General features: G+C 40.2%; 1 protein-coding gene across 1 annotated transcript in view; it reads left to right on the forward strand.

Moving 5' to 3' along the window:
• The window catches only part of CFAP44 (cilia and flagella associated protein 44), a 137,432-nt gene that overhangs the window by 99,831 nt on the left and 11,890 nt on the right, over positions 1–25,711 (forward strand). Inside the window, exons 26-32 of the mRNA XM_002807617.6 lie at positions 1,411–1,911; positions 3,981–4,184; positions 5,427–5,622; positions 18,864–18,974; positions 20,647–20,777; positions 21,810–21,926; positions 22,822–23,023. Of these exons, the coding sequence (XP_002807663.5) occupies positions 1,411–1,911; positions 3,981–4,184; positions 5,427–5,622; positions 18,864–18,974; positions 20,647–20,777; positions 21,810–21,926; positions 22,822–23,023 (1,462 nt within the window). The remainder of the gene's footprint in view (positions 1–1,410; positions 1,912–3,980; positions 4,185–5,426; positions 5,623–18,863; positions 18,975–20,646; positions 20,778–21,809; positions 21,927–22,821; positions 23,024–25,711) is intronic.

Raw genomic sequence — 25,711 nt, forward strand, 5'->3', positions numbered from 1 at the left:
GATGTTTTCAACTTAACTACATTACACTGAAATTTGCTTTATTAAAATAAAATCACTTAGAACACCTTGTTCTACAAGTCAGAAGATTGGAGCTCTGTTTCCATCTCTGCCACTTAATAGCCATGTGAACTTTGCTAAGTCACATAAATCTCCCTAAGCCATTGATTTCATCTGTAGAAAGAGTATTAATACCATGTCTAGTACGCATAGGGTTAATTTAATGGTCAAAATCCATAAATGGTCTTTATTGTTATGGTCAAATTGAAAATCATTGGAGAGTATTGAATATTTTTTAAATAGTGTATTATCTGTCTTTTTTTTTCAGCCAGTGTTTAGGTTTGTGTGGTATGTGAAAAACTAGAAAGAGTTGCTGTGTAAAGAGGTTCCTTCGAGAGATAGGCCCTAAAGCCATCCGTGATGTGGGTTTGTTCTTCTTGGGCTAATCTGCAGTCCTTCAGATACTTCAGAGGTCGTTGTCCATTCACCCAACTGCTGGCTTTCGAGTTTAAACCTTATTGCTTTAACGGTTTATTTTCAAGTATGCAGAATATGTCCTCTATGTTATTACAGTTTTCTGCTTTGCAGAAAGTAAATACATATGTCGCTTTTGTAAGACTACTTGAAAGAGTGACTTTTGATCTTTAAAAAACTGTACATGCAAAGTAACTCTTCATGGCCTTTGGACAATCTAGTAGCCTTACTGCACGCAGGAGGTGGGTTGCGTGCGCTCTCAGGCTCTGGGAATGGCATTTAGAAAACACAGACCAGGGAGAGAGCTGGTAATGAAAGAGCAACGAGAGTGTATGGCACCTGTGCCTGGAAGCAGAGGCACAGCTTGGCTTACATAAATGGAGAGGGAATGAAGGAAAGATCCTGCAGTCTCTTGGTGTTACATGCACTGACATTCAGAATCATGGCCTTTCCTATACAAGGAGTAACAATCCTGTGGGCCAAAATGCAGAATGAACATAGGCTGAGCTGTACTTTGGGCCTGGGCAGCCCTAAGTGAGTCTAAGCCAAAGGGATTCAAAGTTCCAGCAGGGAGATGCATTAAGGGCCTTTCCCTTCCTCCCTGGAGAGAGTATCCAGCTAGACTAAGGCTCCAGGAAGGACTTCCACGTAGTGATGGAGGGAACTCAGCCACACGAGCCAGCTGGAGGGAACAAACTGTGGGAAGCCAAGAGATACCAGAGGTCACATCTGGACTGTCCTGCCATCTTGGAGGGGCTAAATGGAAAAAAGCCTAAATATTAAAGAAAAGGGCACCTTGGTGGTAAAAAGGTATGATCAGATGAATTTTTATCTTGAATTTTCGCTAGGTCTTTAGGCAAGGAAAAAGAGCAGATCGTATTCCACACAATTATTTGTCAGAGGGTTGTACCGTTGTTTCCTTCCTCTTGTTTTTTTCAGGTCCATGGAAAGAAAAGGCATATGAACAAGTGCATCCTCTCTCTTAGAGACTTTAAAGTGGCTGTTGTAGAGGAAATACAGTGCCTGGTACAAGAACTGAAGCACATTCAGTCGACTCTTCACGCATCCAAGCACATACCCATTCCCAAAGTTCCTCAGATACACCCAGAAGAAGTTCCAGAAAAGAGATTTCAGTATGATGAAGAAACTCTCCTAAATTTTGAGCAGCAGCGTATGAAAAGTATGGATGGAAAGTCCCCCCAAGTGGAACAGACAGGGTCTGGAGGCCCAGGTGGAGGATTCCTCAAGCTCTCTTCTGGAAAGAATGGGGATTTGACAACCCGAGATTCCATATCTAGGTCATCAAGGGCATCTACGTTCGGCCTAGATACACCAAAGTTTATGGAATTTGAAAAGGCAGAGCCAACTGATGTGGAGCTGGAAATTCTGAAGAGGGATGAGATTAAACATGTGTACATGCAACAGTATTTGGTCAACCGGGTAAGGGGTGTTCCTAGTTATAGCTGAAACAGAGAAGAGAAGGGGAAAAACTGGGTCTGGTTTTTTTGTTCATTTATTTTAAATTTCTCTGCATGAATCTTTCCCCAGCCCTGACCAGCTCACCACTCAGTGATGGCTTGGCTTCTTCCCCATCCTTGGCCTTCTGGAAATCATTGTGCTCTTCCCAGAATTACAGCGCTTTCAAACTTGTTTTGTTTTGTTTTGGAAAGCTGAGCAAGAGTGAAGGGCCAGCCCATGTTTTAGTTACTTGGCATCTAACTGAAGTCATCGTAAAGGGGAAGTGGAGGGGCAGCTTTTAGATGATGGATGGAGCGCAGTTAAAGGTCTTCCAGAGAAACAGGGCACCGTCTGCTTTTCACACCATCGTTTGTCTCCACTATGTGGTTTGTTCCATTAGTAGAAGCGTTTATGGTGATCACTGGGGTTGAGATTGTTCTGGAGCTGGAATGGCAAGTGTTTTTATTTCTAGGAAAATCAGGAGTAGACTAGGGCCTGTTGGGCGGGATGTTCTTTGATCGTGAAAGAACCTTTCCTGGATGGAGAACTCTGCTGCCACCATGCGGAGTCCCCTTCCTCGGTGTCTTTCCGGCTCCACCCTGCAACGACAGCATCAATAGCTTCCCAGCCATCATCTCCACCGTTATCTCTTCTTTGTCCAGTCCTGTTTCTCCCCATTCTTGCCTCTCTCCACTTCCCCTTTTCTTCCCACACCTTTCTGAGGTTTCTGTCTGTGCTTTTTCCTTGGCTCTTCCCTTCTGCCTGCAGTGACCTCCTTCCAGAGCTGAGGTACAGGCCACCTAGACTTCTGATTCCTCCATACCGTCCAGCACAGTGTCAAACATATCACAGATATTCAGTCAAAGATTTTGATTGATTTAATTGTAGCTGACTTATTAATTTTACACATATTTTTGGGTGTTCTATGTGAAGTGACAGTGATAGATGGGATTAGGGTTACAACAATACTGAAGGACATGTTCTCAGTCCTCACAAAGCTTACGGGCTATTGGGGTTAGAGAGAAAAAGCAAGTGTGACCCTTACAGGCATGGAGACCTGTGCGGTTTAGTTTGAGAATGGGGTTACTGAAGAAAATACAGGCCTGCCTCTAAGTCAATTCAGGAATAATTCACGTTTATTAAACAAGCTTTAAAGGGGAGCCCAAACATACAGTCTGTAGCCATAGTTACATAAAAGTTGAGTTTTTTCTTCTTTCTCTGTGTTTCTTTTTCCTCCAGCTCTTTAAATTTCTCTAGTTGTTTCACTCCTCCAAACCCACAGATGTCTTTCTGTCCTCAGCCCCAGTCCTGGGCCTCACTTACTACAGGCTTTCGGCAGTCGAGGCCACCTATCATATACAAACTAATGAAAAGTACAGAATGGTTTGTCTCTTCCTGTTGTCCTAGTTTCCTCAGGAGAAGCAGTCCTTGGGGCTCTCTCTTGGCCTCTTCATCTCCGTTGTACCAAAATCAGAACAAAACCAAGGATTAAAATTGGTAGGACCGGAATGAATAAGGTCTGGACCAGGACTTGGGATTCTTAAGTTCTTATCAGGAAAACTGCCTTCGACCTTAATCACTACAATCTTATAAAAAGGTTTTTTGTGGCTCCATGATTATTTTATGTGTTTCACAATATCTACCATTCTGTAGGTTTGACAATTTTCAACATAAGTTGAGAAACATGTTTATTTTTGCTCACTATATAAAAGGGATTGTCGAGATGCTGTGGAGAATGAAGAGGAGACAGAAACACTACGCGTTCGGAGAGCTCATAAGCTACACTACAGCAAGAGGGGCATTCTTGGTGGATGGCGTAGTCAGTGGTGAAGAAATGGCTGGAAGGACTATAGTTACAGAATTCCTACCACTTAATAAATTAATTTATGTAAATTTAATGTGATTAATGAATTTATTTGTGTGACTACATACACACACACTTCTCCATCCATGAGGCCATAACAAAAAATGATTTCATTTTAGTACTGTGAGTTTAAAAATGCATTTATCTAAGCCTTCTAATATATCCTCAAATCTTTTTTCCATCTCAGATCAAAGAACTGATTGTCACGTTTGATGCAGAACTCCGTCTCCTTAGACATGACAAACTGAAACTAGATACTCAGATGAAGTTATCCGACCTGCACCACATCACCTTATTTCAAGAAATGCTTCTCCTGAAGAATTTTGAAAAGCAAGAGAACATACTTCAAGAGCGTGTTAACTCCTTAGACAAAGAGGAACAGTACATGCAAGTAGGAATGGGAAGAAGACATTTAGCTGGCTACTCCCTTGGTTATGGAAAACCTTGATTTCTTTTTCTTCTTGACTCAATTTCCCCCTTTTTCTAGCCCTCATCTCTTTCTGGTCTTCTTCCCCCCCACCTTTTTCCTGTTATTCTTACCTACTCTCCGTCTTTAGTATTCATGGTCAAAGAGAAATGATTCAGATTTTTTATTGAATTGGGTCTGATATTCTGTAAAATAGAATAAAAATTTAAAAAGTGAGCCTTTGGTCGTGCCACTCTACTCCAGCCTGGTGGGCTGGAATCCCTTAAAAAAAAAAAAAAAGAAAGCTATGATATAAAATTGTGTTTCGATTACATGTTACCCTTATGAAAATAACTGAAAAAGAAGCTGGCGAGTGTTGTAAGTACGATAGCTTCAGTGTAACATATGATTGAATATCATAAGAAACGAGGTTCCTTTATTTGTTATATATTACATTTAAATTATACTAGCTTTGTTTTAAAAGAATGAAACAAAGCTATTAAATAGATACTATATGCTAAATAATAACATTCTTTTTAAGGCATATTAGCTTCAATAGGAATTACATGTATCTTTGTTTTAGTTATATGTCAGTACAAAATCTTTTGTTTCTGAGACTACACACGCAAAAATATTAGCTGACATCCACATATCACAAAAAACTTAAATTTAATTTAGATCTTGGAGGAAAGCTTAGCACTAAAAAGCTTATCTTTCTAATTCTGAACTTAACTGGTTTTTACAAAGGAATTATAAAATTCTAGCCAATAAACGGATGGCTCTGCAAACATCAGAAACATAAACTTCTTTTTTTTTTTGAGACGGAGTCTTGCTCTTGCCAGGCTGCAGTGCAATGGTGTGATCTTGGTCACCGCAACCTCCGCCTCCCGGGTTCAAGCAGTTCTCCTGCCTCAGCCTCCCTAGTAGATGGGACTACAGACATGCGCCACCACACCCAGCTAATTTTTGTATTTTTAGTAGAGACAGGGTTTCACCTTGCTGACAAGATGGTCTCGATCTCCTGACCTCATGATCCGCCTGCCTTGGCCTCCCAAAGTGCTGGGATTACAGGCGTGAGCCACCATGACCGGCCAGAAATGCAAACTTCTTTTAAGAAGTTTTAAAAAAACGTTTTGTTAACTGTAACCTTGCATTGTAAAGCACATTGCTCTCTGAACTTGGTTTATCAGAAATATTTATCATTTGTCATTGTTTTTATTCATTTAGTGGAAAATAAACGAAACTCTTAGAGAGATGGAAGAGAAAAAGAATGAAATCACCAAACTGCAGGAGGAAGAAAAAGCGCTCTACGCTGGTTTTCAAACAGCCATTGGAGAGAACAATAAATTTGCAAACTTCCTCATGAAGGTTCTAAAAAAGAAGATTAAACGGGTGAAGAAAAGAGAGCTTGAAGGAGATGCTGGTTTGTATTTCTTCGTTGCGTGTGATCCTACTTTCTCTCATTAACATGAAATGGAGAGTGACTGAGGGACCTGTTAGATAACGCTATTTTCTTCACTATAACACAGACAACGTGGAGACGCTGTGGGGGTTAAAGAGGAGACATAAACCTCAAGGTCTTCACACCCCTGCAGTTAATCTGTGTGTGTGTGTGTTTGCACATGTACGCATGTGTTTCGTGGGTCTGGTATGGGTTAGCACAGCGTAGTGTCAGTTAAGAAGCACATCTTTTATGTATTTATTTGCCATATGTATATCTTGTTTGGTGTCATGTCTCCTTTTGCCTGTGTTTCAATAGGATCGTTTGCTTTACTGTTGAATTTTGAGAGTTCTTTACATATTCTGTATATTAGTGCTGTGTCAGATACGTGGTTTGGAAATGTTTTTTCCTTGTGTATAGCTTGCCTCTTCATTTACTGTGGTATCATTTGTTGAAAAGATTGTCTCTCTTCAACTGAATTGCTTTGATCTTTGTCAAGATCACTTGGGCATCTTTGTGTGGATATTTCTGGGTTCTGTATTCGGTTCCACTGATCTATGTGTCAGTCTTTTCACCAATTCTACAGGCTTGATTATCGTAGCTACGTATTGAACCCTTAAATCAGGTAGACTAGTTCCTCCTACTTTATTATTCTTTTGCAAAATTGTTGTAGCTGTTCTAGCTCCTTGGTATTTCCATATTTCAGAATAATCTTGTTTATATCAATTAAAAATCTCGTTGGAAATTTGATGGCAATTGTGTTAAAACTGTATATTTAATTGGAGACAACTGGTATCTTTACTACATTGAGTTTTCTGTTACAAGGCACAATATGTCTCTATTTATTTAGAACCTCAGTTTCTTTGATCAAAATTGTATATAGTTTTCAATATATAATTTGTTTTGTTAGATTTCCACATATTTCCTTTATTCGTGGTTTTAAATGATACTGTATTTTTAATCTCAGTTTCCTCCTGTTCATTGCTACTAATAGATTTTTACATGTTTAGCTATATCCTGTAACCTTGCTTATTAGTTTAAGAGCTTTTGGTAGATTCCTTGGGAATTTCTATGGAGATGATATTATATTGGTGCAACAGTCATTGTGGTTTTTGGCATTACTTTTAATTATGGCAAAATAATTTCACCTAATAATTTCATCTTATAAATAATCAAATGTCGGCAGTTTCATTTACTTCTGATCAGCATGCCTATTTCATTTTCTTGCCTTATTGCTAGAACATCCAGTACTATGTTTAAACAGAGTGCTGAGAGCTGACCTTCTTGCTTAATTTTCAGTGTAAAGTATAGTGTTACTGGTAGGTATGTTATAGATACTCATAAGTTGAGGAAGTTCCTCTCTGTTCCTCTTTTTCATGAATTTTTATCATGAATGGTGGTGGAAATGTATCAGATGCCTGTCTACATTGATTGATAATCATGTGATTTTCTTTTTGGCTTGTTAATATGGTAGATTACATTGGCTGATTATGGATTATTAAATCAGAATTGCATTCCTGAAATAAACCTTCCTTGGCACAGTGAGAAATTCCTTTTATATGTTGATGACCTCTATTTGCTACTAGTTCATTAAAATTTTTTTTCTCTATATTCATGAAGATGGTTTTTCTGTAGTTTTTCTTTTTCGTACTGTCTTCATCTGGTTTTAGTATCAGCATATACTAGCTTCATAATGTGAATCAGAAAATTTTCCTTCCCATCTGATTTTGTGGAAATCTTGTGTTGAACTGGTGGTAATTATTCTTTAAACATGAAGTAGAATTCTCCAGTAAAAGTATTTGGACTTGAAGATTTCTTTTGGGGGAGTTTTAAAATTACAAATTCAACTTTCTTAATAGTTACAGGGCTGTTCAAATGATCTATCTCATACTGGGTGAGTCATCGTAGTTTGTGGGTTTTTTTTGAGGAGATGGTATGTTTCATTTAAGATGACAAATTTGTGCAAGAATAGCCTTATCTTTTTAGGGTCTACAGGGTCTGTAGTAATATTACCTGTTGCATTCTTTTTTTCTTAAAAAAAGATTCATCTTTTATTTTAAATACAGGGGGCACATGTGAAGGATTGTTACATTGGTATATTGCACCCAGATAGTGAGCATAGTACCTAACAGGCAGTTTTCAGCCAATGGCCCCGCTTCTTCCCTCACCACTCTAATAATCTGAAACATCTAAGGTTCCCATGCTTATGTCCATGTATGCTTGATGTTTTTCAGTCTCACTTATAAATGAAAATATATAGTATTTGGTTTTATGTTCCTGTGTGAATTCGCTTAGGATGATGGCCTCCAGCTCCATCCATGTTTCTGCAAAGGTCATGATTTCATTCCTTTTCATGACTGTGTAGTATTCAGTGGTGTATATGTAGATTTTTTTTGTCCAGTCCACCATCGATAGGCACCTAGGTTGATTACATGTCTTTGCCGTTGTGAATAGCATGGGATTGTGGTTTGGCTGTGTCCCTACCCAAATCTTCACTTGAATTGTAGTTCCCATAATCCTCACATGTCATGGGAGGGATCTGGTGGGAGGTAATTGAATCGTGGGGGCGGTTACCCCCACACTGCTATCCTTGTGATAGTGAGTGAGTTCTCATGAGATCTGGTGGCTTTATAAGGGGCTTCTCCCCACTACTTCACTCTGCACTTCTCCTTCCTGCTGCCATGTGGAGAAGGACATGTTTGCTTCCCCTTCTACCACGATTGTAAGTTTCCTGAAGCATCTCCAGCCATGCTGAGTTATGAGTCAATTAAGCCTCATTCCTTTATAAATTACTCCATCTTGGGTATGTCTTTGTTAGCGGTATGAAAGCAGACTAATGCCCATGGCAGTGAACATGAGTGCACATGTCTTTTGGTATAATGATCTATTTTCCTTTGTGTATATGCCCACTAATAGGATTGCTGGGTCAAATGGTGGCTCATTTTTAAGTTCTTTGAGAAATCTCCAAACTGCTTTCCACAGTGGCTGAAGTAATTTACATTCCCACCAATGTTGTATAAGTGCTCCCATTTCTCCATAGCCTCACTAGCCTCTTGTTTTTTTTTTTTTTTTTTGACTTTCTAATAATACTTATTCTGACTGGTGTGAGTTGGTATATAATTGTGCTTTTGATTTGCACGTCTCTAATTATTAGTGATGATGAACAGGTTTTCATGTTTGTTGCCTGCTTGTCTTTTGAGTAGTGTCTCTTCATGTCTTTTGCCCATTGTTTAATGAAGTTATTTGTTTTTTGCTATAGATTTTGGATATTAGTCTCTTGTTGGATGCATAGCTTGTGAATATTTTCTTCCATTCTGTAGGTTGTCTGTGGCTAGCCAGTTATCCCAACACCACTTATTGAATAGGAACTTCTTTCCCCATTGCATGTTTTTGTCAACCTTGTTGAAGATAAGATGATCGTAAGTGTACCACTTTATTTCGGAGTTTTCTGTTCAGTTATTTTGGTCTATGCATCTGTCTGTTTTCGTACCAGTACTGTGCTGTTTTGGTTACTATAACTTTGTAGTTTGAAGTTAGGTAATGTGTTGATGCCTCCAGCTTTTTTCCTTTGCTTGGGATTGTGTTGGCTATTTGAGCTCCTTTTTGGTTACATACGAATTTTAGAATAGTTTTTAGTTTTTTCTAGTCGTGTGAAAAATGATGTTAGTAATTTGATAGGAGTAGCATTGAATCTATAGATTGCTTTGGGGGCTATGGCCATTTTGATGATATTGATTCTTCTTATCTCTGAGCATGGTATATCTCTCCATTTATTTTTGTCATCTCTGATTTCTTTTGGCAGTGTTTTGTAGTTCTCCTTGAAGAGATCCTTCACCTCTTTGATTAACTATGTTCCTACATATTTCATTTTTATTGTCACTATTGTAAGTGGGATCATGTTCTTTATTTGGCTCTCAGATTGTACATTATTGGTGTATAGAAATGCTACTGACTTTGTATTCTGAAACTGCTAAAAATATTTACTAGTTCTAGTAGCTTTTTCATAATCTTTAGGGTTTTCTAAACATAGAATCATATTAACAGCAAAGAGAATTAGTTTGACTTCTTTTCCTATTTAGATGCCTTTTATTTCTTTTTGTTGTCTGATTGCTGTGGCTAAGACTTCCAGTACCTTGTTGAATAGAATGGTGAGAGTGGGCATCCTTGCCTTGTTCCGGTTCTCAAGAAGAATGGTTTCAGCTTTTGTCCATTCATTATGTTGGGATATGGATTTAACATAGAGAGCTCTTAAAATTTTGAGTCTGTTTCCTTGATGCCTTGCCTGCCAAGGGTTTTTATCACGGTATGTTGGATTTTCTTGAAAACCTTTTCTGCATCTATTAAGATGATCACACCTTGCTTTTAATTCTGTTTATGTGCTGAATTACATTTATTGATTTATGTATGTTGAACCAAGCTTGCATCCCAGGAATAAAGCCTGTTTGGTCATGGTGAATTAACCTTTTGATGTGCTGCTGGATTTGGTTTGCTTGTATTTTATTGAAGATTTTTCCATCTATGCTCATCAGGGATATTAGCCTGAAGTTCTATTTCTTCATCATATCTCCGCCAAATTTTGATATCAGATGATGCTGGTTTCATAGAATGTTTTAGGGAGGAATTCCCCCTGTGATGTTATCAACTTGATTGGATTGAAGAATGCAAAGTATCGATCCTGGGCATGTCTGTGAGGGTGCTTTACATTTGAATCAGTGGGCTGGGAAAGGCAGACCCAATCTTAATCTGCCTGGGCCCCATCTAATCAGTTGCCAGTATGGCTAGAATATAAAGCAGGCAGAAAAATGTGAAAAGACTTGACTGGCCTAGCTTCCCAGCCTACATCTTTCTCCCATGCTAGACCTTTCCTGCCCTTGAACATCAGACTCTAAGTTCTTCAGTTTTGGGACTTGGACTGGCTTTCCTTGCTTCTCAGCTTGCAGACTGCCTATTGTGGCACCTTGTGATTGTGTGAGTTAATGCTTAATAAACTTCTATCTATCTATCTATCTATCTTTCTCTAGCTATCTATCCAGCTTTCTAGCTATCTAGCTATCTGTCCATCCATCCTATTAGTTCTGTCCCTCCATCCATCCATCCATCCATCCATTCATCCATCCATCCATCCATCCATCCATCCATCCATCCATCCATCCATCCTATTCTGTCCCTCTAGAGAACCTTGACTGATACACCTCCACCTCAATTTTCTGGAATAGTTTCAGTAGGATTGGTACCAATTCTTCTTTGTATGTCTGGTAGAATTCAGCTATGAATTCATCTTACCCAGGGCTTTTTTTTTTTCATTGTTACATATTTTTTATTACTGATTCAATTTCAGAACTCCATATTGTTCTATTCATGGTTTTAATCTCTTCCCGATTCAATCTTGGGAGGTTATGTACTTCCAGGAATTTATCCATTCTACTTTGTATGCATGGAAATGTTCATGATAGTCTCTGAGTGCCTTTTGTATTTCTGTGGGATGAGTTGTAATGCCGTCTTTGTCATTTCTAATTGTACTTATTTGGATCGTCTCGTTTTCTTTCCTTTATTAACCCAACTAGTGATGTATCCGTCTTGTTTATTTTTTGAAAAAACCTCTTGGTCACATGAATCTTTTGTATGGATTTTTATATCTCAACTTCATTAAGTTCTTCTGTAATTATAGTTATTTATTTCTTCTGTTAGCTTCGGGGTTGTTCTTTGTTCCCTTAGTTCCTTTAAATTAATTTGAGATAGTTCTAATTTCATGATGAAGGCATTTAGGGATATAAACTATCTTCTTAACACTGCATTCCAGAGATTTCAGTATGTTGAGTCCCTATTTTTATTGAGTCCAACAAATCGTTTAATTTCTGTCTTAATTTTGATGTTCATTGAGTAGTTCTCCAGGAGCAAGTTGCTTAATTTCCATGTCTTTGTGTAGTTTTGAGAGCTCTTCTTGATATTCATTTCTATTTTTATTGCACTGGTGGTCTGACAGTGTGCTTGGTATGATTTTAATTTTTCTCAATTTATTGAGACTTGCTTTATGATCAAGCATGTGGTCAATCTTATAATATGTTCTGTGTGGCCAGGCATGGTGGCTCAAGCCTGTAACCCCAGCACTTTGGGAGGCCGAGGTGGGTGGATCACGAGGTCAAGAGATCGAGACCATCCCGGTCAACATGGTGAAACCCCGTCTCTACTAAATATACAAAAATTAGCTGGGCATGGTGGCGCATGCCTGTAATCCCAGCTACTCAGGAGGCTGAGGCAGGAGAATTGTCTGAACCCAGGAGGCGGAGGTTGCGGTGAGCCGAGATCGCGCCATTGCACTCCAGCCTGGGTAACAAGAGCGAAACTCCGTCTCACAAAACCAAACCAAAACAAAACAAAATATGTTCTGTGTACAGATGAGAAGAATGTATATTCTGGGTTGCTGGGTCGAGTGTTCTGTAGATATGTATTAGGTACAATTGGTCAAGTGTCGAGTTTAAGTCCAGAGTTTTCTGTTTTCTGCCTCTATGAGCTGTCTAATGCTGTCAGTGGGATGTTGAGGTCTCACACTATTATTATGTGGTTCACTAAATCCTTTTGTAGACCTGGGAGAACTTGTTTTATAAATCTGGGTGCTCTAATGTTGGATGCATATATATTTAGGATAATTAAGTCTTCCTGTTGGATTGTACTCTTTATTAACATGTGATGCTCTTCATTATCGTTCTTAATTTTTTTATTAAAGTCTGTTTCCGTGATATAAGAATAGAAACTCCTGCGCTTTTTTTGTTTTTCATTTACATGGTAGATCTTTCCCCATCCTTTTACTTTGAGCCAGTGGGTATAATTATATCTGAGATGGGTCTCTTGAAGACAGCAGTTGGTTTGTTCTTGCCTTTTTATCAAGTCTGGCACTTTAACTTTTAAGTGGGGTGTTTAGCCCATTTACATTCAGTTAGTGTTGATATGTGTGATTTTGACCCTGTCATGATGATGTTAGCTGGTTGTTATGTGGACTTGATTGTGTAGCTGCCTTAGAGTGCCTGTCAGCAGTGTGCTAAAGTGTGTTTTTGTGGTAGCAGGTATTTTTTTTTTTGAGTCCATGTTTAACATTAAGGATGTCCTGTAAGACTGGTCTAGTTGAAATTATTCCCTCAGCATTTGCTTACCTGAGAAGGATTTTATTACTCCTTCACTTACGAAATGTAGTATGACAGGATGTGAAATTCCTGCTTGGAATTTCTTTTCTTTGCAAGGACACTGAAAATACGGCCCCAATCTCTTCTTGCTTGAAAGATTTCTGCTCAGCGGTCTACTGCCAGCCTGATAGGGTTCCTCTGTATATGACTTGAAATTTCTCTCTAGCTACTTTTAAGATTTTTAAAATTGTGCATTGTCCTTGGTGAATCTGATGACTGTGTGCCTTGGGTTGGTCATCTTGTGTAGTATCTAGCTGGGGTTCTTTGTATTTTTTGGGTTTGTATGTTAAACTCTCTAATGCGATTAGGTAAAATTTTGTGGAATGTGTTCTCAAATATATTTTCCAAGCTGCTTGTTCTCCTTCTTTCTCAGGAGTACCAATGAATCATAGATTTGTTCTCTTTATAGAACTCCATATCCTCATATTTTCCAGAGATTTGGTTGGTTAAATCTTTTTCTTTATTTTTGTCTGACTGAGTTGATTCAAAGAAGCAGTTTACAAGCTCTGAGATTCTGTCCTCATCTTAGTTTATTCTGCTGTTAATATTCCAACTGTATTATGAAATTCTTGTAGTGAATTTTTTAGCTCTAGGAGTTTGGTTTTCTTCATCTTTCAGCTCTTGGATCCTGTTACTGAATTCTTTGGATTGGGTTTCAACTATTTCCTGAATCTCAATGAGATTCCTTGCCATCCAGATTCCGAACTTTGTGTTTGTCATTTCCGTCATTTTAGACTGTTAAGAACTTTTTCTGGGGAGCTAGTAGACTTCTTTGGAGGAAAGGGGAACATCTGTCTTTTTGAATTGTCACATTTCTTATGCTGATTCTCATCTGGGAGAGCTGCTGTTTTTTGAACTGTGGTGTAAGTTAATTATAGTCAGTTGGCTTCATTTATGGATGTTTTCTTTTCTTTTTTCTTTCTTTTTTTTTTTTTTTGAGACAGAGTCTCACTCTGTCACCAGGCACCAGGCTGGAGTGCAGTGGTGCAATCTCGGCTCACTGCAACCTCTGCCTCCCAGGTTCAAGCAATTCTCCTGTCTCAGCCTCCTGAGTAGCTGGGACTACAGGCATGCGCCATCATGCAAAGCTAATTTTTGTATTTTTTTAGTAGAGACGGGGTTTCACTATGTTGGCCAGGATAGTCTCGATCTCTTGACCTCGTGATCCCCCTACTTCGGCCTCCCAAAGTGCTGGGGTTACAGGCGTGACATTTATGGATGTTTTCAAGGGCAAGGGCTCTGTATAGGATCTTTGTGTGTGGTGAACTTTTGCACTTGCTTTCACAGGTGTATTTATTAGCAGGATAATTTTTGATGTTGTAGTTTGGGCCGAGTCCAGTAGATGGCACTTAAGAGTAGTGGCCAGTAGCTGCATTAATACCCAGTGGCGCAGCTTTTTAGTACTTCTTCGTGTTTGCAGGTGTGCTCTGAAGTAGGGGTGAAGGAGTGGGAGAGATGGTCCACCTACCAGGTCCACTCCTGGGCCTTGGGGGAGCCCTCTCCAATGACTGGCACTGTACCTGTGTTTTGTTGTTGTTGTTAGGTGTTCCAGGCCACGGGGCCCCCTTGCACAAAGACTTTAGCAGGGAGATACGCCACATTGTTTCTGGACCGGTCCTGCAAAGGGAGGAAAGCCCCACTGCCACTCCAGCCCAGGAATCCATGCGTCTCACCCTTCTCCATACTCTGAGAGTGAGGGCTCCTCCCCAACTCAAGTGCGGGCTCCATACTCATGAGCGGTGATCCACAGCCCTGGAAATCTGATTTGTTCTGCAATTACCAGGAAACTATTCAGGTGCAGCAATGCACGCAGGCTGGGCTGCAGGGGCTGTGCTATGGACCTGCTCCTGCAGGGTGGCAAGGCATGGGCCCTGGGAGTTACTGGCAGGCAGGAGGGCTTGCAGAGAGGATGTGTCCCAGTCCTACTGGGAAGCTGGCCCTACTCTCTCCTGGCTGTGAATTTTCCAAGCTTTGATGTTCTGTCTCCCTTTAAAACGGAAGGCTTTTAAAAGAACCCACTCACTTCTCAAATGTTTTGCTGCTTAGAAGTTTCTCCCACCAGATACCCTAAATCATCTCTCTCAAGTTCAAAGTTCCACAAATCTCTAGGGCAGGGGCAAAAATGCCACCAGTGTCTTTGCTAAAACATAACAAGAGTCATCTTTGCTCCAGTTCCCAACAAGCTCCTCATCTCCATGTGAGACCACCTCAGCCTGGACCTTATTGTCCCTATCACTGTCAGGCTTCTTTTGGTCAAACCCATTCAGTAAGTCTCTGGGAAATCCCAAACTTTCTCACGTTTTCCTGTCCTCTTCTGAGCCCTGCAAACTGCTCCAACCTCTGTTACCCCGTTCCAAAGTTGCTTCCACATTTTCAGGTATCTTTTCAGCAGCTCCCCACTCTACTGGTACCAGTTCACTGTATTAGTCCATTTTAATGCTGCTGATAAAGACAACCCAAGTTTGGGAAGAAAAAGAGGTTTAATTGGACTTACACTTCCAGGTGGCGGGGGAGGCCTCAGAATCATGGCGGGAAGTCAAAGGCACTCCTTATGTGGCAGTGGCAAGAGAAAATGAGGAGGATGCAAAAGCGAAAACCCTGATAAAACCATCAGATCAGGCCGGGCACGGTGGCTCACGCCTGTAATCCCAGCACTTTGGGAGGCCGAGGCGGGTGGATCACGAGATCAAGAGATAGAGACCATCCTGGTCAACATGGTGAAACCCCGTCTCTACTAAAAATACAAAAAATTAGCTGGGCGTGGTGGCGCGCACCTGTAATCCCAGCTACTCGGGAGGCTGAGGCAGGAGAATTGCCTGAACCCAGGAGACGGAGGTTGCGGTGAGCTGAGATCGCGCCATTGCACTGCAGCCTGGGTAACAAGAGCGAAACTCCGTCTCAAAAAAAAAAAAAAAAAAAAAACCAGCAGATCTCATGAGACTTATTCACCACCATGACAACAGGGTGCAGGAAGCTGCCTCCATGATTCAGATTATCTCCCAGGGTGTCCCTCCCAGAAACATGGGCGTATGGGAGTACAACTCAAGATGAGATTTGGGCGGGGACACAGAGCCAAGCCATGTCACTTGGTTATTGCGATATTCAGTTCTTTAATTTTTACTTGGTTCTATTTCTTTGCCAAGGCTTTGCATTTTTCCATTTCCTTCGAGTATGTTCAGATTTTGCTCATGGAAGCATTTTTATCACGGCTGTTTTAAATACTTTATCAGATAATTCTAATGTCTCTGTCATCTTAGTCTTGACAGCTATTGGTTTTCTTTTTTCACTCAGTTGGAGATTGCATTAGTCTATTCTTGCATTGCTGTAAAAAATACCTGATACTGGGTAAGTTATAAGAAAAGAGGTTTAATGGGCTCACGGTTCCACAGGCTGTGAAGGAAGCATGGCAGGGCCTGCTTCTGGGGAGGCCTTTGGGAGCTTTTGACTCGTGGCAGAAGGCAGAACAGGAGCAGGTGTCTTACATGGCAGGAGCCACGACCAAGAGAGTGAGAAGGCGCTACACACCACACTTTTAAAGCAACCAGCTCTCATGATGACTCACTCACTATCATGAGAGCATCACTGAGGGATGGTGCTCAACCTCCTCCCCGATGGTCCAGTAACCTCCCACCAGGCCCCTCCTCCAACACTGGGGATTACAATTCAACATGAGATTTGACAGGGACACAGATCCAAACCGTATCAGGTAACTTCCTGGTTTTTGGTGAGTAGCTTTTAATTGAATCCTAAAAACTTTCATTTTATATTATGAGACTTTGTATCTTATTTAAGTCTTCGTTTTACTTGAAATTCTCAAACACTACTCTGACAAGGAAAGGGTCACCCAGGAAAGGGGGGCCCTCTTTGTTACTGCTGTGTATGGGTAGGAGTTCCAGCTCCACATGTAGTTTCTATGATCAACCTGGCGGGGACAGTGAGTACTTATGGATAATGATGACAGTTCTGACTCTATTAGTGTTCTTCTGATACTGCCACTGAGGGGAGGGGCAGAGTACCTTGTTAATGCCCTTGGGAGTGGAAGTCCAGGCTGTCATGTGGCCTCCACAGGCATCTCCGTGGTGAGGGTGGGGGCGAGGCTGGTTACCAGCCAGAGTGAATGAATGTCCTGGCTTCCTTCTTGGCCTTCTCTAACATCCAGGGGGAGTGTTGGGACACCTCATTACGGCCCTGTGAGGGTGAAGTGTCTAGCCTCCCCACTTCACCTTTGCCGGTTTGGTTGGGGATCGTACCTGAGTTTTTCTGTGGTGTTTGGTTGGAATAGAACAGTTATTGTCTAAAAATTTCTGTCTTGCCATGCCGCACCTTTCCTGGGCTAGAGAAAGAAGCTTTTGCTGGGACTTGCTATATCTATAGGTCTGCTGGTGTTTCTAGGCCGCCAACTCATTCATCTCCGCGTCTGAGATAGATGAGGCTGAAGGAACATCCAGGGAACTCAGCCCAGTGTTGTTCCTCGGGTTCTGAGGTGCACAGTTGCTCTACTTTCTTCTCTCCCTTTTTTCAGAGTCTTCTTATGTTTGTTTTGCACGTCATGTTTAGCTGCATTAATTGTAAATTGGTGATCTGTAGTTCATAGATGGCCTCAAGGTGTTTTAAAAGAAAATGGTGCAAGTTGGAGTGGAAAGGTCTACAATCCCTTATCCAAAACCCTTGGGGACAGACGTATTTTAGTGTTCAGAAATATTTCTGAAGATATTATATATGATATGATAAAGAAATCATTCATGACATTTAATAAAAACAATAAGGCAGACTTTATTCAGGGGGCTACTGTATGGGGTTTTTGTAACAGGGAAGAGAGATGAGGGGCACTCTGGTTACAAGGCCATGTGGAGATTTATAGCCAAGGAACAGAGTGTGGGATCAGTGGACAGAAAATTACTGAGAAGCCGGGTAATTCTTTAGTAGACTGTTTTAAGAGAACATTTGCTGATGGCAAGCCGGGTGATAAGATAATCAGGGCAGAGTGATGAGGAATTTGATCAGATGATCAAAAAAGTGGGGATTTTTTTTTTTTTCTAAATTAACTTGCAGGATTCTTGCTGCAATCAGACGAAATAGGTTAAGGACACAACTCAAGCTCAGGAACTAGTCAGAAAAAGGACTCAGAGAAGCCTGGCTCGAGTTAGGTCCAAGGAGAGAGTCTTTGTCAACATGATACCACTAGCAAGTTCTGGTGCAGAATCCCAGAATCAAACATCTTAGTACTTCTGCAGGAAAACATGAATATTCATACCAAGTTAAAGAAAGACTATAAATACCATGATTTCAGTTCATAAAACTTAGGAAAATCTTTTCAGGGCCAGGCCCAGTGGCTCATGCCTGTAATCCCAGCACTTTGGGGGAGCCCAGGTATGTGGATCTCTTGAGCCCAGGAATTTGTGACCAGCTTGGCCAACATGGTGAAACCCTGTCTCTACAAAAATAAGAATAATAATACATATATTAGCTGGGCATAATGAAGCAGGAGGATTGCTTGAGCCCAGGAGGCAAAGGTTGCAGTGAGCTGAGACTGTGCCACTGCACTCCAGCCTGGGCAACAAAGCCAGATGCAGGAATGAAGGAGGGAAGGAGAGAGGGGAGGGGAGGAAGGAGGGAGGGAGGAAGGAAGAAAGGAGGGAAGGAGGGAGGGAAGAAAAAGGGAGGGAGGGAGGGAGGATGGGAAGCAAGGGAAAAAGGGAAAGAAGGGGAAGGAGGGAAGGAAGGAAGGAATCACTTCTGATTTTGGAGCATCTTATGAGTTAGGGATCGTGAGTCTATTTCAATAACTGTGTGTTAGGTGGACTGCACCGTCTGCAGCTTGGCGACGTGGTCTCAGACCCCTCTGACTCCGGTTTATAGTAACTGTACAACCTCCTGCAGGCATTTGGGATTGCGTTCTTTGTGTCTTTAACCATTTAAAACTCTTACATTGGTTGAGTTATTTTGCTAGTGACTGACTCATTGAAAAATAGTTTACTTTAAAAATCTAGTATTTAGTTTAATATGGAAACTTCTCTTGTTAACAATGGCCTCATCTTTCCTTAGATGAAGATGAGGAAAGTGAGGAATCAAGTGAGGAGGAATCTAGCTTGGAGAGCGATGAGGATGAGTCTGGACCTGAAGATGAGGTTTTTGATGATTCTATTTGCCCATCAAGTAAGTTAGATAAAAGCCTTGTGTTCTCTGTGCAGTGTGACTACTGATTGGCAATACTGAGAAGGCCACTTTTTTGTCTGTTCTCTGATAATTCAAAGAAAGTATGATTTAAAATGTATGAAATAGAGACTAATGAATGCCTTTTTTTTTTAAGTATAAGAATATTTACTGAACAATATTTAACTTCTATGTGCCAGGCATTTATCTGATGCTAGGGATACATCAAAATATAAAATAAACTCCTCCGTCCTCATGGAGCTTACAGTCTAGTGGAGAAAGACAATTAAACAGAATCTTAGAAAGTAGTACATGCTGTGGGAAAAGAAATGAAGGGCGTGCAGGAGTGAGGATGGAGAGGAACGTCGCCATTTCCAATAGCATGTTCAGGGAAAGTGCTAACCGATACTCTTGGGGGCCCCCTGGATGATTTATTATCTGTTCTCTTAGGCAGCCATTTATGAGTGACAAATAATATGCAGACAGTTGACAGTTGATTCAGAGTTATAAATTATGTAGCAAGTTTAATTTTATAGAGAAATGCCAGACTGTAATTTGCATATTTATTTTACAATCATCTCCTTCTTTGACAAATCCGTTGAGATTTTTGTGTGGCAAATCTTTGTAAGGGCGTTTCGACTGTTTTCCTGGAAATGGTTGGCACTTCTCATTCACCCATTTCACTGGTGAAACCAGTCAGGAGCTGCCACACCAATTTCTTACAGTATCAATAGATGAATGGTTCAGTAGAGAAAAAACAAGTTTTGGGATCTATAATTTGTTTTTCTAGACATTTCAAATAAAGCTTTAATTAAATTTTAAAAGTTTAATTTCAGATAAATTTTGTATCTTGTTTTACTTTTGAATACAATGGTCTTAAAAATCGTAATATTTATGAGTGAAATAGAGCACACAAACCTTCTAATGCAACTCGTTTTATAGCAGCATAATTAAATGGCTTGAACAGTGACTCACAGTATGGTGTACCCTGAGGGCTGGACCTAAGCTTCCGGGATTCTATTTTAGTATTTTGTGTCTTTATTCTCTATTACCTGGTGGTTAAATGCGGCCCTTAGTGTGATATTGTAGAAACAATAGAGAGATAATGTACTTGAATCCCATTCTGTTATACACCTGTTATGTCACCTCTCTGAGACCTAAGGTCTTCACTTATATATGGGAACATTTCTGCCTTGTGGGGTCCATGAACATTGAGTGAGATAATGTACGTAAAGGGCTTAGCACAGAGCCTGCTTCTGAGAACTGCTCAGAGTAAATATCAATGCTGTTATTATTATTATTAATATAATTATTATGTTATAATTATAAAATTATAATATATTATTGTTATTTAGAATTATTGTAAATCAATGCTGTAATTATTATTGTTAATATAATTATTATGTTATAATTATAAAATTATAATATAATTATTATATTATAATTATATTATTGTTATTTATAATTATTATTATAAATCAATGCCATTATTATTATGGTTATTGATTCTATTCATAATTTCAGCCTGGAACAATTAAGCCGTAAGTGTCTTAAAAGCTTGCTAGAGTCATCCATAAATAGACGTGATTGATTCTGAAGCTCTGAAGTTCACAGTTCTAGTACCACCACACTCCACAGCGGATGAGGCTGGTTTCTATTTCACTTCTCTTGGCAGATTGCGATGTGACTCTTTTTGAGCTGGCCCTTCAACTTCGAGAGAAAAGGCTGGACATTGAGGAGGCTTTAGTTGAAGAAAAGAAAATGCTTGATAACCTCAAAAAGGAATATGAGACATTGTCAAAAAAAGTAGGCTCATTTATCCTCTCAAAATGCTATCCATTCTCCTCGCTGTGATATTGCCATTTCATAGCAATGACAGTGTTAGGACTTCTCAGAAAAAAGCATTTCAAATGTGAAGGCCAGGTTCGTGCCTCCCTAAGTTGTGGTGGGGACATTGCTCTTTTGATAACTGGAGTTACTTTAGCTCAGTCACGGGTCTCCAGACTTTTCTGATGCCATTGCTCTACACATGAAGAAAAAGAAAATGCAGCCCCTCCCCATGTAGTAAATGTGCGTGTATTTACAAATTGAATTTATGAACCATTATCTATTTTGTACAGTAGGAAACATCCATAAAAACAGAAATTAAATAGAACAAGATAAAAATAAGTAGAAATAGAAACGCTGACATTTTCAATATATACCCCACTAGATGATGTTGTTGATTCTCCGGGCTGCATGGGTCCCATGTTGGAGATCACCAAGCTGAGCTTCTGGCATAAGATTGATGAATTTCTGCCTTAGTCTGCCTGCTTTCCCTCTTAGGTGCTCTTCTGTAGAGCAACATCATTTAACTTGATTCATGTTCAGAAATATTTTTGATGTATGATTTCTCCTCTTGCAAATAGGAAATGACCTGGAAAACTTTCAGGTTATCTAGGACATGAAGAATGTGCTTTAGAAATACTATAGTTAATTTGTTGAAATCATTATGATCGAAAAACATTCCCACCGTTCTGTCAAAGACATTCCATGCTGAGGGCTGCTTTTCATGCAGAAAACAGGGGGACATGAAGACATGGCTTCTCGGCTCTTATTCACAAAACGTTCTAACCCTGGAGTCATAGAAATGATGGAAAGAGTGACGTGGACCATAACTTGGCAGAAAGAAAATAATATGCATCCCTGAATGGCAAACTAGGCTCATGCACTTAATCACAGCCCGGCAAAGCAGATTCTGCTCATGCCTTACTTCCTCCCAAGATGCCCTCATTCGCCACCTTTAGGTGTATGTTCATTGAGTCTTGTCACTGTCTCACAACACTGGGCTTTCTACAGGTGAAAATCGTAGCAACAAATCTGAATGCAGCAGAGGACGCCCTGGAGGCTTATCAGCGAGAGAAGCAGCAGCGGCTGAATGAACTGCCGGTTGTGATTCCGCTCAAGCTCCACCAGGTGATGCACCCGGAGGGCTGCTTCACCCTGTCTGAGAAGAGTCATCACACCCAAACTTTTCAGGGAAAGATTCGTGGTTCACTAACGGGGAGAATCGTGGATCTTTGCTGAGAATTCTACCTGTAGGATGACACCTAAACTGTCTTATCCACTGTCAGATTGTTATCAGAGACTAACATCAGAACATGCCTGTTTCCCTATGGATCATGAGCACTTTAGAAATCAGTCATTTCAAGTTTAGAGAAATGAAGAGCCTGTGATTTAAGAATGGAATGGCTCAGAGGTGCAACCTTGGCTCTTGCACCAATGTCACTTTTCACACCATCTTTGCCTGTGCATGGACTAATGGTGCTAAAATGACCTTTGCTTAGTCTCTACTCATTGATGAGGGAGGTCAAGACAAAAGGGAAATATTTTCTCTTTTTTACTTTTCATATTCATTTCTACTTATTAAATTGGAGGAATACATATCATTGAGAGAAAGGCTCATTGTATTATCTGTTGTCAGGTTAAGAGAAAAAGCTGTATTTTAGGAAAACAACAAGATCAGCTCTATGTGTGTTTTCTGTAACGACCCAAACTGGATGAGCTCTGGGTAGCAGTTTGCCTAGTACACGAGTCTTGAGATGTTTTGTCATGTTGTTATACAGCGGATAATAGGCATGATCTGTGTGGGAGGATTTGCTCTCCCCACAGAGATGTGACGTGGCTTTCTCTCTGACATCTCTCTGTTTGCCTGGCCACTGTCACTCGGTGAGGAAGTTGGAGGAGCCCAAAGACGAGGAGCTACACAAGGGGCAGAGAAAGAAGCACACCTCTTGTGCTTTCTGTTGCCATACAAAACCCGTGTCTTTGTCTGTTTTCTTTTTTATTTTGACTTGTGTTATGCTTGTAGATAGAGTGTGTGGTATTTGGAGAAATACCTAGTGATCTTTCTGGGACTTTGGTCTTCTCTAACCATGCCTTGAGACGGCTGCAAGAACGAATCCATGAGCTCCAGGAGGAAACTGCCAAGCAAAAAAAGCTTAACAAAGAATGGAGAGAGAGACGCAAACAGCTCATCCGAGAAAAGAAAGAAATGACAAAAACCATACAGAGTGAGTATCCGTGCCCACTGCCTCGCTAGTGAGGCTGATTGGTAAGAGAGGGACTTTTCCAGGCGACTGTCTCCAATTGTGAAAACAGTAATGCAGACCCAGAACCACTGAGAAGGGAAATAAGAACAGCTTTACATCTTCCTACTCACTATTTCTCCATTACCATGAAAAGCTCACTGTCCTATTTTAAAGGGAGAAATCTTCTATCATAGAATCATCTTCTCTTTGTGTATGACTAAAATATAGAATAATACAGTCATAACCAAGTACCCACTTCCCAGCTTAAGAAAGAATACATCGAGGTCCAGTCGAAGCCCCACCTCTTTTCAGTGTGATTCTGCTGCTCCTTCTTCAGGGCTCACACCAGCTATGCACACGTGTATACGGATGTGTCCACACGCAGTATAGAGACCTGCCCTGCGTATCTTTAACAGTGGTGATATTTATATAATTTTGTGGTTTACTTTATTTAGCCACATTTTGACTTATTTGTAAGCTACAGATAGTTTCTTCATTTTACTGCTACAATATTCCATTGTATGAATATTAAAGACTCTATTTCTTTTTTTCTTTTTTTTTTTTTGAGACGGAGTTTCTTTCTCTCTTGTTACCCAGGCTTGAGTGCAACGGCGCGATCTCGGCTCACCGCAACCTCCGCCTCCTGGGTTCGGGCAATTCTCCTGCCTCAGCCTCCTGAGTAGTTGGGATTACAGGCACGCGCCACTATGCCCAGATAATTTTTGTATTTTTAGTAGAGACGGGGTTTCACCATGTTGACCAGGATGGTCTTGATCTCTTGGCCTCGTGATCCACCCGCCTCGGCCTCCCAAAGACTCTATTTCTTTAACCTCCTATTGATGGATATTTAGGATATTTCTTATTTTTCATATTTATAGACAAAGTTACAGTAAACCTACTTGTGTAAATCTCCCTGTGCACATGTGTCAGAAGGTGAATCCTCATTCTGGATCTCTGGGTTACAGAGGGATATGGACATTTTCAGCTCTTCTGGATAGTGCCAAGTTGCCCCCAAAGGGGTTGAACAAATTTCTCCTCCCCCTGGCCATATGTGAGAATTGCCCAGGCCCCGTATTGTCAGCAACACTTGACACTATCAGACTTTAATATTTCTGCCAGTCTGCAAGATGTTAATATATTTCATTGTGGTTTTTATTTACATTTTTTTTGATTGCTGGTGAAGTTAAACATCTTTATATACATTTATTTGCGGTTTATTTATTTTATTTTCTATAACTTGCCTGTCCTATTCTTTGCCCATTTTCAGTTTCTATTTTTTGCTTTTAAATTGATTTTAGGGAGTTCTTAATATATTCTTGTTGTCCATTAAATGCACTGCAAATCTCTTCTGGTTTGTAGCTTGTCTTCTTTTTTTTTTTTTTTGGAGATGGAGTCTTACTCTGTCACCTGGGCTGGAGTGCAGTGGTGTGATCTCGGTTCACTGAAACTTCTGCCTCCTTGGCTCAAGCAATTCTCCTGCCTCAGCCTCCTGAGTAGCTAGGATTACAGGCACATGCCACCATGCCCAGCTAATTTTTGTATTTTTTAGTAGATTTCTACTAGGGTTTCTCCATGTTGGCCAGGCTGGTCTCAAACTCCTGACCTCTGATGATCCGCCTGCCTCGGCCTTCCAAAGTGCTGGGATTACAGGAGTGAGCCACTGTGCCCAGCCATCTTTTTTTTCTTTTTTCTTTTTTTAACTTTGTCTAGTGAATCTTTTGGATACAGATGTTTTAAATCTTAGTATAGTAATTTTTATCAATCTACTTAATTATGGTTTATGTGCTATGCGTGTGTGTGTGTGTGTGTGTGTGTGTCTTGCTTAAGAAATCCTTTCCTGTTTTGAGGTCATAAAGATATTTTTTGGTCTAGCAATTCCACTCCTGGGTATATATCCAAAGAAAATGAAATTAGTAATCAGTATTTAGAAGCAATATCTGCATTCCTATGTTCACTGCAGTATCGTTTGCGATTGCCAAGGTACAGAATCAACCTAAGTGTCCATAAATAGATACATGGATAAAGAAAATGTGGTCTATGTACTAATGAAATACTATTCAGTGTTAAAGAAGGAAACCCTATCGTGCTACAGCATGGATAAACTTGGAGGACAATATGGTAACTGAAATAAGAGGGACAGAAAGAAAATACCACCTGACATCACTTACAAGCAGGGTATAAAAAAGTTAAACTCACAGAAACAGAATATAATGATGGTTCCCAGGGTCTGTGGTTGTGGCTTGGGGTACAGTTTGGGGAGACGTTGGCCACAGGATACAAAATTTCAGTGAGATTCAAAGAACAATTTCAAGAGATCTGTTGTACAATATGATGACTATAGTTAATGCATTATATTCTTGGAAGTTGCTAAGAGTAAATTTTAAGGGTTCTCGCAACAAGAAAAAGGAAGTATTTGAGGTAACGCATAAGTTGATTAGCTCAATTTAGCCACCCCATAATGTATGTGGATTTCAAAACAGCCTGTTGTACATGATACATATATACAGCTTTTGCAGTTTAAAAAGATCATTTTCAGTAGTTTCCTAATCAGTAGTGCCCTTCACATTTGGGTTTTTAACCCACTTAAAATTGAAGTATATAGTATAAGATGTATAGTGTAAAGATAATGATCTTCTAAAACGCTTTCGTAGTATCTGATATGCGGAACAT

The sequence above is a fragment of the Callithrix jacchus genome, chromosome 15 (assembly GCF_049354715.1).
Source record: "Callithrix jacchus isolate 240 chromosome 15, calJac240_pri, whole genome shotgun sequence".
Lineage (NCBI taxonomy): Eukaryota > Metazoa > Chordata > Mammalia > Primates > Cebidae > Callithrix > Callithrix jacchus.